Source organism: Sinocyclocheilus rhinocerous, unplaced genomic scaffold, assembly GCF_001515625.1.
Source record: "Sinocyclocheilus rhinocerous isolate Xijiao unplaced genomic scaffold, SAMN03320098_v1.1 scaffold552, whole genome shotgun sequence".
In the NCBI taxonomy this organism is placed as follows: Eukaryota; Metazoa; Chordata; class Actinopteri; order Cypriniformes; family Cyprinidae; genus Sinocyclocheilus; species Sinocyclocheilus rhinocerous.
Window position 1 is genome coordinate 1,084,088 of NW_015625574.1, and position 11,763 is coordinate 1,095,850.

Genomic DNA, 11,763 nt, shown 5'->3' on the forward strand with positions numbered 1-11,763 from the left:
ATATATATATATAACATTTTTATAAGTGATCACCCAAATTTAGACCAACCTATTTTGTATTTACAAAATGCGTTCACAGGCAAATTTGCTTTATGTATTTCCTCTGTGTTGAAATCAGGCACATATAAATGTCAGGAAACACAATACCTGGCTGCATATCAATATCCATGGACCACTGGATCTTTGGTAAGTTGTAAGGAACACTATATCGAGTTCAGGAACCTTTAGTTTAAAGTGATTATCGTTTGTTATACTGACAGCTTCCCTATTAAATCCAGTCATGCAGCAGTTATTTTGCCGTTCAGTCCAGCTGAACGGCCGTGTTCACACCCTCTATAGGTTTACAGATTAAAAAAACGTTCTTACTGGTGCACAGTGGTGATCGGTTCTGCGTGTGTGCAGGTCTGATACAGGTGTGGATTCTTCTGTTGGAGCAGCTGACAGCAGCCGTGTCAAACTGTCCTCGTCAGCATCAGCCACCTACACTTGAGCTGCTGTTTGAACTTCTGCGTGAAGTCACCAAGATACCAGGTCAGAAGCCTGTGATTAAGGCTCACAATTATACTGCTGTGGATACGAAAGCAAACCCACGAAGCTCTGGCTTGATACGTTGTCTCTTCCTCTTCCTTAGGGCCTGGCTTTGCCATTTTCTCTGTCATCCAGCTTCTTCTTCCTGTCATGTCACTATGGCTACAACGAAGCCATGGTGACCACTCATACTGGGACATTGCTGCGGCAAACTTCAAGCATGCTATTGGACTGTCCTGTGAACTGGTGGTGGAACATATTCACAGCTTCATCCATTCAGGTCAAACTAACAAATTAGTAATAACAGTTCGTAATATCGCATCTTGTTTATTGTAGTGCACATTGACTACTGATCTAAGCAGTCAGTCGCAACATGTGTGAATCTTACAAACAGAATGGATCTGGATCATCACTCCAAAATTAAAAGATAAAACAAGAAATGATTATTTGCATATCGAAATTTTGCTTGTTTTTTAAGACCATTGAATATTTACTGCATTGTGACTTTTTTAACAGCATTAAAGACACTGCAACTAACACTACTATGTACAAATAGAATCTTTATTAGATCATGAAAAACCAGGGTTGTTATCATTTAACTAAAAAGAAAACTAAAACCATAGTAACCATTTGGTTACTAATAAAAAAAATAATAATTTAAATAAAAATATATAAAAATGTAGATGTGTATTTTATTTTATAAAAATGTTTTATTTCAGCTAGTTTCGAACGCAACTTTTTTTTGTTTGTTTTTTATTTAGTTTAGCTTGAAGTACAAAAATAACTAATACTAAATAAACTAATAGCAATAAAAACTATGTAGACATAAAAAAAACCTAATAGAAAAGGGAAAACACAACAAAATTACTGAACAGCAAATATAAAAATAAAATCGTATTTAAAAAAAATAAATAAATAAAAATAGTATATCAGTAATACTAAATAACACTGCACAAAACATAATTTATTTCTTCCTTTTTATGTTTTTAAGTTTCACATTGACAGCTTGACAGGTTTCATGAGATTCAGCCCACTAATACCTGATGTGTACTATATATTCTATGATATTTAATACAGATTTGTTCAGGGGGTTTAACTTGTTGTGAAAATGTAATATATATATATATATATATATATATATATATAGTATGTGTATATATATATATAATGAAATATAAATTGTATGACTGTTTTTATTTTGCAGATATTGGCTATGAGAGTCTGATTAACCTGATGCTGAAAGATCTATTCAAACTGCTGGTGTCCTGTGTGGCAGAACCAGCCGAGACCATCTCCAGAGTGGGCTGCTCCTGTATTAGGTGTGTGTGTGTGTGTGTGTGTGCGTGCGTGCGTGTGTGTGTGTTCTAAAACTTACTGAACTGCATACATAGACAGCATATTAGGGAGTTTAAGCAACAGCTGCTATGGAACAGCAATGGCGTTCTGGCATTCTATTGCACATGTGTGACTTTAACCGCTACTTTGTGAAGTTGTACCGTCAGCGTCTTCTATCAGAGAATAGCTGATCTGCTGTAGTAAGTAAATGTTATGTTTTATGGTAATTGTCTCTGTATGTCATTTAATGCCAAAATCAACCCCTCTCTATTATAAAATGACTATTTTTTTTTTTTTGTACTTTGTCAAATGATTAAATGATCCACTAAACCGTCCCCTTTATTTGAGAGGAGTGCAGTCTGCGTGATGCAGTGTTCCAGATCCATCATTTATGATGGTAGATTCAGATGTGTGTAGACCATAGACAGCGTGAGGTTTAGTTAAATAAAAATAAAGATTGAGTAGAGAATATCATTATGTATCTCAGGTGATTACCAAGTTATTTTCAAGATAATAATTCATTGAAAAAGGCTTGAAGTTATGCTGCAATATATGATTAGATTACTTTTTTTTATGTCTCCAGTATAGTAGCAGTAGGTATATTAAGTTCTGATTTGTTATTTTTGATATCCAGGTATGTTCTGGTAACAGCAGGGCCTGTTTTCACTGAGGAGATGTGGCAGTTAGCATGCTGTGCCCTGCAGGACGCTTTCTCAGCTACCCTTGAGCCTGTGAAGGTGATTATAAGAACATTTATTGAAGTTGTGTCTCCACTGTCCAAAAATCTTGCATGAGCCTTGACAAAAAGCTTTGTTCTTTGTAACCAGGGTCAGCGCAAAGTCATTTTCACGCAAGTGGGTGCTAAGTTTAGGCATATAGCCAAAATTGTGCATGCCAAGTGTGAATGGTTTGGTTTGGATTTCATTAAATGCGAGTGCTGCATGTTCAAATTCAAGATTCAGCGCTGTTGCGTGTTGCAATTAATGAATACAATTAAATTATTCCATTAGATTACTTATGATCTACTGTTGATGAGTAATAACAATGTTTACTTTACAGTGATTATATTGTAAAATGTAGATGGTTGTAATTTGGGCTTGTTTATAATTAAAAGCCGCCCATATGTATACTGATTTGCTGCTTAAGAAAACCTTCTATTATTAAACAGTTGTGCTGTTGGACTTCCACAAAAATATGAAGCAGCGCAACTGTTTTCAACATTAATAATAAGGAATGTTTCTTAAGCAGCAAATCAGCCTTTTAGAATGATTTCTGAAGGATCAAATTACTCAGAAGACTAGAGTACAGTTGTTTAAAATTATAATAATATTTACTAGTTTTTACAATATTAAATGTTTTTAATTTGACCCGGTTAACCACCAGATCCTCCTGTCAACCCCAACCCTATTGGCAAAGGGCATCTCGGGAACCGCACTCCAGTGGTTTGAGTCTTACCTCTCAAATAGGTCCTTCAAGGTATCTTGGAGAGGTGAGGTGTCCAAGTCACAGCATCTAACTACTGGGGTGCCTCAAGGCTCCGTTCTTGGACCACTTCTCTTCTCTGTCTATATGGCATCACTAGGTTCTGTCATTCAGAAACATGGATTTTCATATCACTGCTTTGCTGATGACACTCAACTCTACCTCTCATTCCATCCTGATGATCCAATAATAGCTGCTCGCATCTCAGCTTGTCTAACTGACATTTCTTGCTGGATGAAGGACCATCACCTTCAACTCAACCTTGCCAAGACAGAACTGCTTGTGGTTCCAGCAAACTCATCGTTTCATCACAATTTCACCATCCAGTTAGGCACATCAACCATAACTCCTTCAAAAACAACCAGAAACCTTGGAGTTGTGATTGATGATCAGCTTACTTTCTCAGACCACATTGCTAAAACTGCCCGGTCCTGCAGATTTGCTTTATTCAACATTAGGCTGTTTATAAATTTGCACTGGCTACCAATAGCTGCTCGCATAAAATTCAAGGCATTAATGTTTGCCTACAAAACCACCACTGGCTCTGCACCCCTTTATCTAAATTCATTACTTCAGACATATGTGCCCTCTAGAAGCTTGTGTTCTGCAAGTGAACGGCGCATTATTGTGCCATCCCAAAGAGGCACAAAATCACTCTCACAGACTTTTACATTAACCCTTCCCTCCTGGTGGAATGACCTGCCCAACTCAATCCGAGCAGCTTAGCCATCTTCAAGAATTGTCTAAAAACACAAAAAATCTCTAGCACTCTCTATTCTAATTCTATTCTTTAAAAAAAATCCCCAAATCCCCCAGACTGGGTTTCAGACGTCTAAAGTGCAATGAGCCACATGTTGCGCTGGCATGAACCACCAACACACATTGCCCTGTGTCTAACAAGCGTACAGGAGTCACTGATACGATGTGCACAGCATGCCTAGCAGAACTAACTGCTAACCAGTTTATCTTTCATTGACTAAATTAAAAGTGAAAAATAAGAAATGTCCATAGAAAGACATCTTATAAAACAGATTTCTAAGACTCTGCATCGGCTTTTTAGACGTCTAGACTTTGCGAGCACCCTGAGGTCACACAAGCTGTTTCTAAGCTGATGAAGATAAAATGCTTGTCAGGCATGAAAAACAAGACTAAGGGAAAATCATGCCTCTGTACGGATTTTGAAAACCACATTCTAGCTACATTGGTTTGAACAGGAGTTCATTGTCAAGTTCAAGTTCATTGTCACATATTTTTATGGTATGCAAACATTTCTTTACAACAATAGATTGAATGAAACTTCATGCTTAGGATGTTTGCAGCCACGTGGTCTTTGCTTTCTAAACTAATAATCAGGATGTAATCTTCTTTAAGGATTAGTGTTGTGCTACTTTATGGAAAGAGGCAAAATGGTGCTACTATCAGCCATATGAATACACATGTGTAAAGATGACTTGTAAACTTGATGCTTTGTGATTATGACCAAAGACTTTTTCATTGACAATTTAGTAGTATAGAGTGAATATATATACTTATACTTTCGATACAAAACTGAGCAGTCATGAAGATTGCAGTGAACTTAATGTAATTTTTATTTGGCAATTAAGTTTCCTAAAGACTGTGTCAGTAATCTGTTGTTTGCTTCCAAAACAACATTGCTTCAATCAATAGAATTGACCCCTGGACCGGATCTGTCTGCCTGACCGATGGCAGATGGAGAGAGTGTTTTGCATTTTGTTCGGTGCTGCAGATGGCACAAAAATGATAGGCTTTTAAGCAGTGAAAGTGCTCCTAAAGAGAGGGGGTTGATTCATTTCTAGAAATCAGTTCATTCCAGTTGTAAACGCTGTTAAAGTGCTTGGCTGCAATATCTTTGTGGTTGAAATGATGATTCAGCTAATGGATAGACAAGAGACAAGAGAGTGCCATATACTGTTGAGTATCTGGTGTACAGAATGAAACCGAAGCTGCATTTATTAGATTTTTCTGAAATTCTTTTTATATAATTTTTATAGAATCTTTTTACTGTCACTTACGCATAAATTCTGCTAAGTTGCTGATGATCTTTTTCTGTTGTGTAACTGCTGCTATAAGAAATGTTGATGTAGGTCAAGCACAGAGTACTGACAGATGCAACAGCTTTATTCATGCAAGTACTTATAGCAAAAACGTATGTTCTGTTCTGTATAACATGAGATGTGTTTTTAATAGATAGAGAATTAATGTAAACCAGTGCAATGTAAATGTAAACCAGTGCAAGCTTTGATTCATAGATAGATTTTCTTTTCACACTTTTAAAATTAAACTGTGTTATTGTTTTCTACATACCTTCTCTGTCCTCTGGTAGAATCTTCTAGCTTGTTTTCGGAGTGGTTCGGACAGTTTCACTGGAGATGCATGTGAAGTGAAAGTTGCGGCCCCCTCACACTCCCCTTCAGCCGAGGCTGAGAACATAAGGATCCGGGCCATGGCTCAACAGGTACTTGCACACCTCACGTCATTTACATTATACCAACTTATGCTGCTAGAACATGTTGGTACTGTGAGAAAATAGAGCAATAGGTGTAAAATGGATGGGTATCTGGCTTTGAAATCTCAAGACAAGCGCTTTATACATTAAAAATAGCTTCAAAGCAGCTTTATAGTAGAAGACAGAAAAACAGCATCAGTGTCCCAAGGTTCTTCAGTCAGCGATCAATCATTTCATTTATAAGTACAACTTGTGTATATATATGTATATTTGCATTGCTTTGACCTAAACCATTGGTTGATTATGTACACTGCCTGCACTTTATTGGTCAAACCTCTTTTTCAGGCATTACCTTCGGCAGCTATGAAAACAATAGCATAACAAAGCCAAAACCCTGCAGCTAGAATCCTGGCAAGGACATGTCTGGGAAAAAGAGGTCACCCTAATGTGATCAGCCCCCATTACCAAACATAAAACTCCAATTCGATCTAAATCAGACAATGTGAAGAGATGAGAGTATTCCTGTTTCCATTTCTTTTGCCATAAATTGCCATGGCAAGTTCAAGATATGAATAATCTGTTCTCAATTTAGCGTCTTTAATTTCTTGACATAAATTTGACTAGGTTTGGTGACTATTGCATGGATTCCTGGGAGTATTTAAAATTTCAATGTCTGTACTTTTCACAAAATCATGGATTTTCATCAAAATTCATGTGTTATCTTTTGCCAGGGCCTACATTCAGTGCTTTGGCACAAAAAAATGAAAATTAGAGCCACTACGGCAACTGAGAATATTGGGAATTATTAATATAGTAATAAACAGTGCTAAAAATAGTCACCACAATGACAGTGCAAAAAAAATGTTTCCTGATAAAAGACTTTTTCTTAAAGCCAAATGTTAAATTATTAATTGAGTACTGGAGTAGCTGGTGTTTTATAATTAAAGCAATTAATCATTCACATTAGACCGTGTGCTAAGGGAATTTCAGGAACTACAATCCCAAAGATATCATCATATTTTCAGGGTTGTGATGAGACCAAAGATTAAAATGTAATAATCTACCATTGGAAAAATGTAGTGGTTGACCACTAGACTGAACTATTGAGAGGAAGCGTATGTTGGTTATAGCTCGTGGTAAAAACACTGTAATGCACAGCCTCATGTGGTGTGGTGTATTGCTTTACTAAACGTCTGCTTGGATTTTTGCATGTATAATTGATTTTTGAATGTATTTTTTTTCTTCTTCCAGGTCTTCATGCTAGATACACAGTGCTCCCCTAAAACTCCGAGCAACAAGGAAGGTTTTGAGCACGCTCAGTCCTGTGTGCTGATTATTGAGCTTCCCGCCGATCAGCACTCCAATGGTCAAGCTCAGAAGAGGTGAGATGATGTTGAGATGAGATGAGATGAAACTCAGCCTGCTAATATGTATTATTTAAATAATACTTTATATATTATAATGTGGTACAGGGCCGTAGGAAAGTTAAGTGGTTGATCGTTATGGGTTTCAGTGACTGATTCATAAAATGCCATTTATCCGTAGACCTGATATTAAGAAACTACATTTTATAACCTGCAATATAAAATGTAAAGTAAAATAAAATAGCTAAATTAAGATTCAAATTTAAATGTTGTTTTAATTATAAAGTAACCTGTGCTTGTATGTTGTCTTATTCTCTTTTTCATGCTGTGCTTGACACAGAAAAATTGGGTAAGGCCACTGCAAACAGAATCTGCATGCCTTACTGTTCTTCAGTTTTAATGTAATATATTTTATACTTTTCAAGTGGCCTGTTACCTACAGAACCAGGTTGTACGCTGCATGGCACTGCATTTGTTTGTTTGATTTTGATTGCTTTTTTTTTTTATATAGTAGTTCAAAATGTGTAGAGCATGGAATAGAAAGTTCATATACTGTAGATGATCATATAAATGATCGGTCTCACATATATTCCTACTACTGCTGTTCCTGAACAAAGTGCTATCCGTAATGAATCTGTTTTAATCAAACTGAATGGATCAGAGTGCTGTTATATTCTCTGTTCTGTCACTGTGCAGGATTCCCTTCAGGACTCTAGTGGTAAGTTTACTGTCTCATCAAGTGCTCCTGCAGAACCTGTATGACATCCTCCTAGAGGAGTTTGTGAAAGCTTCTGGGAGCTCCGAGAGCAAAATCCCCACGGCAGTGTCGGAGCTGAAACCCGCAGGCTTTCTCCGCTACATCTCAATGCAGAACCTGGCCATCATCTTTGACCTGCTGCTGGACTCGTACCGCACAGCGCGGGAATTTGACACCCGTCCAGGACTCAAGTATCTCCTCATGAAGGTGTCAGGGGTGTGTGGAGCTGCTAACTTATACCGCCAGTCTGCCATGAGCTTCAATATCTACTTTCAGGTACATTTACAGTACACTTTTTCCTCGGATATAAATATATAAATGAAATCAGCACCCAAACAAACAATTTTTGTGAATTTTTGCTATTTGTCTGTTCTGTGTATGCGCTGAAAAAATGGTGTTTGTACATAGTCCTGGATGTGTAAATGGGGAAAAAAACAATGGATTGGACCATTCAGACCGAGCAACACAACACTCTTATAGCCAATCAGCAATAGGAGCCATTTACATTCATGATGGTGAAGAGAGAGAGTGAGCAAGTGGTAGATTTGTAGAAAGAGAGTTGGCTGAGACATGAGGAAAAGAACAGAGGAATATCACTGGAAGAAGAAGAAGAAGGGTTACAGTCAGCCAAGAGCTAGGACCCACGTCAATATTGGAAAAGTTTTCCAATATTGAACCAAGATATGGTGTTGTTGTAATGTTAGCTGTAGTAACAGGACTGATTGATCCATGCTTGTGTGAGCTGTCTGTGCCAGCTGTCAGTCGTTGCCTGTGTTGCATTGTGTATTTGATTTCTAATATCAGCAGTTTCTCAGATATCACTTACTGCACCTTCAAGGAATTAAATAATTAATTATATATTGTATAATAATTCCCAACGTATTACATGCTAACATCCTATTCAAAAAACTGTTCTTGACCTAACTTCAGTGTATTTTAAATGACACGCAAGGATCAGTCTATGCTGATATTTAAAACAACTTGGACAACAGCTTGTGTGACATTGATTTTATATAGCAGTTCAATAAACAATGAATTAAGACACACAATATTGCCAGTTTTGCCAATTAAAATACTTTTCTCTTGGTTAATGTTAATTCCTCATATACAGTACATTTTCAATAAATTTTCAACAATCATTAAGATTTTTTAAGGTTTTTAAAAGAAGTCACTTATGCTCACCAAGGCTGCATTTATTTGATCAAAAATACAGTAAAAGTGTAAAATATTAGTACAATTTAAAATGAACTGTTTTTTATTTAAATAAAATTCAGAATTTTTTAGCAAGTCAAGTCACCTTTATTTATATAGCGCTTTTAACAATACAGATTGTGTCAAAGCAACGGTACAGCATTAATTAGGAAAATAGTGTGTCAATAATGCAAAAAGACAATAGTAAACACTCAATTTTCAGTTAAAGGCAGTTCATCATTGATGCTAATGCACTTCGATTAATGCCAACAAAGTTTTCTAGTCTATTCAAAAGAATGTTGTGGTCAATAGTGTCGAACGCAGCGCTAAGATCCAGTAGCACTAATAGAGAGATACAACCACGATCAGGTGATAAGAGCAGGTCATTTGTAAGTCTAATGAGAGCGGTCTCAGTACTATGATACTGTCTAAATCCTGACTGGAAATCCTCACAGATACCATTTTTCTCTAAGAAGGAATATAATTGTGAGGATACTACCTTTTCTAGTATCTTGGACAGTAAAGGGAGATTCGAGATCGGTCTGTAATTAACTAGTTCTTTGGGGTCAAGTTGTGTTTTTTTGATGAGAGGCTTAATAACAGCTTTTAGGGAAGGTTTCAGGGACATATCCTAATGACATTGATGCCAGAATTGCAGCCAGAACTAAAGTTCTCAGTGTCATGTGATCCTTCAGAAATCATTCTAATATGTTGATTTGGTGGAAACTAGGGATGCACCGATACCGATACTGGTATCGGTATCGGGCCCGATACCGATACCAGTATCGGTATCGGTGCATCCCTAGTGGAAACATTTATGATCAATGCTGATAAGAAAGTTTGTGCTGCTGTATATTTTTGTGGAATAAATGCTGTTCTTTTGAGTTTTCTATTCATCAAAGAATCCTGAAAAAATGTCACGGTTTCCACAAAAATATCAGCAGCAAGTGTTTTCAACCTTCATAATAAGAAATGTTTGCTGCTGACATGCATAACTGTGGCCTGTATTTTGTAATTTGTTAAAGTAAGAATTTGTAAATGAAATTGAGTTACTTGCCATTTGCATTACGGATCGTCTCCATTTGCTTTCCCGTACGCTGTTCAGGCTTTGCTGTGTGCAATGCTGACAAACCAGGAGAACATCACTGTGGATCAAGTCAAGAAGATCCTGAGCGAGGAAGAGGAGGGCGGCTCTGACTCTTCACAGCAGTGCTCCTCCGAGGATGAAGATATCTTCGAGGAGATGGCCCAAGTGAGTCCCCCACGGGCACGCGAGAAGCGTCAGTGGCACGCTCGCATCCCGTCGCTGAGCACGCAGCCCGCCAGCAGCGTGGACTGGGCATGGCTGCTCAAACGTCTGCACAAACTCTGCATGGACTTGTGCAACAACTACATTCAGATGCACCTGGACCTGGAGAGTAGTGTGGGAGAGCAGCTCACCCACCGGGCCGACCCGCTCTTTTTCTTGCCCCTTTTTAATTCGGAGACCTCCACACCCTCTCCCGGGGGCCTGTCGGGCCACGGAACGCCCTCAGAGGACAGCTTCCGCCTGCACCTTGACGAGACGCCCTCAGAGGAGGTCCACAGCCCTGGTGGGTTGGGAGCAACCCTCCCCCAGCTGAGAGGAGACAGGAGGGACGGGGGCCGTAAGAAGGAATGGTGGGAGAGTGCGGGAAACAAGCTGTACACCATTGCCACCGACAAGACCATCACCAAGCTCATGATCGAGTACAAGAAACGCAAGCAGCAGCACAATCACACCACGTTTGCCAAAGATGTGAAGGCGGGAGAGAAGAGGGGCGAGACGGTGACCCTGCGTTGCCCGGACTCCCCAGGGCCCCAGAGGCCTCAGCAACTGGTAGAGCAGGGGCCCATGCGTCACTCCTTCAGTGCGGGGCCCGAGCTACTGCGGCAAGAGAAGAGACCTCGATCGGGATCCACAGCCAGTTCCCACAACATCTCGCTCAGAGACTCTGAGGCACAGATACAGGTAAGACGGGGCAGGAAACAAAGTACAACTACCAAAATCACGCGAACAAGCACCACTCACATCAGCTGTCAACATGTTAACGCAGGTGAATCATTTGAAAAACGTATTAATGCACTTACCAATGTTGGCATTAAAGGGGTCATGAACTGCCTTTGTTTTTTATTTTGTACTGTTCACTGAGGTCCACTTATAAAGTTATCAAGATTTTTGCATCAGAAAACATCATTTAGAAGTAATAGGCTATTTTCTGTCCTGTTTTTGACGCCCCTCATCAGAACGCTCTGTTTGAATAGGCGTGGCAGATTGTAGACTCGGAAGTAAACGCCCACTGCTATGATTGGCTAATTGATAGTTTTCATGTGACGTCACACCCTTATAGGAACGCCCACCTGGCGGACAAAACAAAGCTTTGCTCCACTGACTGCCAGTTATTTTTACGCAGTTTGCATTAAGTAGTAATGTAGTAAAACGCAGATATTAAAAGGCGAAATTCAGTTGACAAAGGTTCGCCGGCAGCCATATCATCCTGTAGCCCAAGACTGGTTACCCACTGAAGCTAAGCAGGGCTGAGACTGTTCAGTACCTGGATGGGAGACCTCCTGGGAAAACTAGGTTGCTGCTGGAAGAGGTGTTAGTGAGGCCAGCCGGG

General features: G+C 38.9%; 1 protein-coding gene across 3 annotated transcripts in view; it reads left to right on the plus strand.

Annotated features, from left to right (window-relative positions):
• arfgef3 (ARFGEF family member 3) overlaps positions 1-11,763 on the plus strand; it is a 74,352-nt gene that overhangs the window by 60,013 nt on the left and 2,576 nt on the right. For 2 of the 3 annotated variants that reach the window (XM_016567004.1, XM_016567012.1), the window contains 9 exons: positions 403-531; positions 632-808; positions 1,733-1,847; positions 2,498-2,600; positions 5,690-5,821; positions 7,064-7,194; positions 7,517-7,525; positions 7,873-8,209; positions 10,230-11,114. In XM_016567004.1, the coding sequence (XP_016422490.1) occupies positions 403-531; positions 632-808; positions 1,733-1,847; positions 2,498-2,600; positions 5,690-5,821; positions 7,064-7,194; positions 7,517-7,525; positions 7,873-8,209; positions 10,230-11,114 (2,018 nt within the window). The remainder of the gene's footprint in view (positions 1-402; positions 532-631; positions 809-1,732; positions 1,848-2,497; positions 2,601-5,689; positions 5,822-7,063; positions 7,195-7,516; positions 7,526-7,872; positions 8,210-10,229; positions 11,115-11,763) is intronic. The other variant, XM_016567021.1, reaches the window with a different exon arrangement.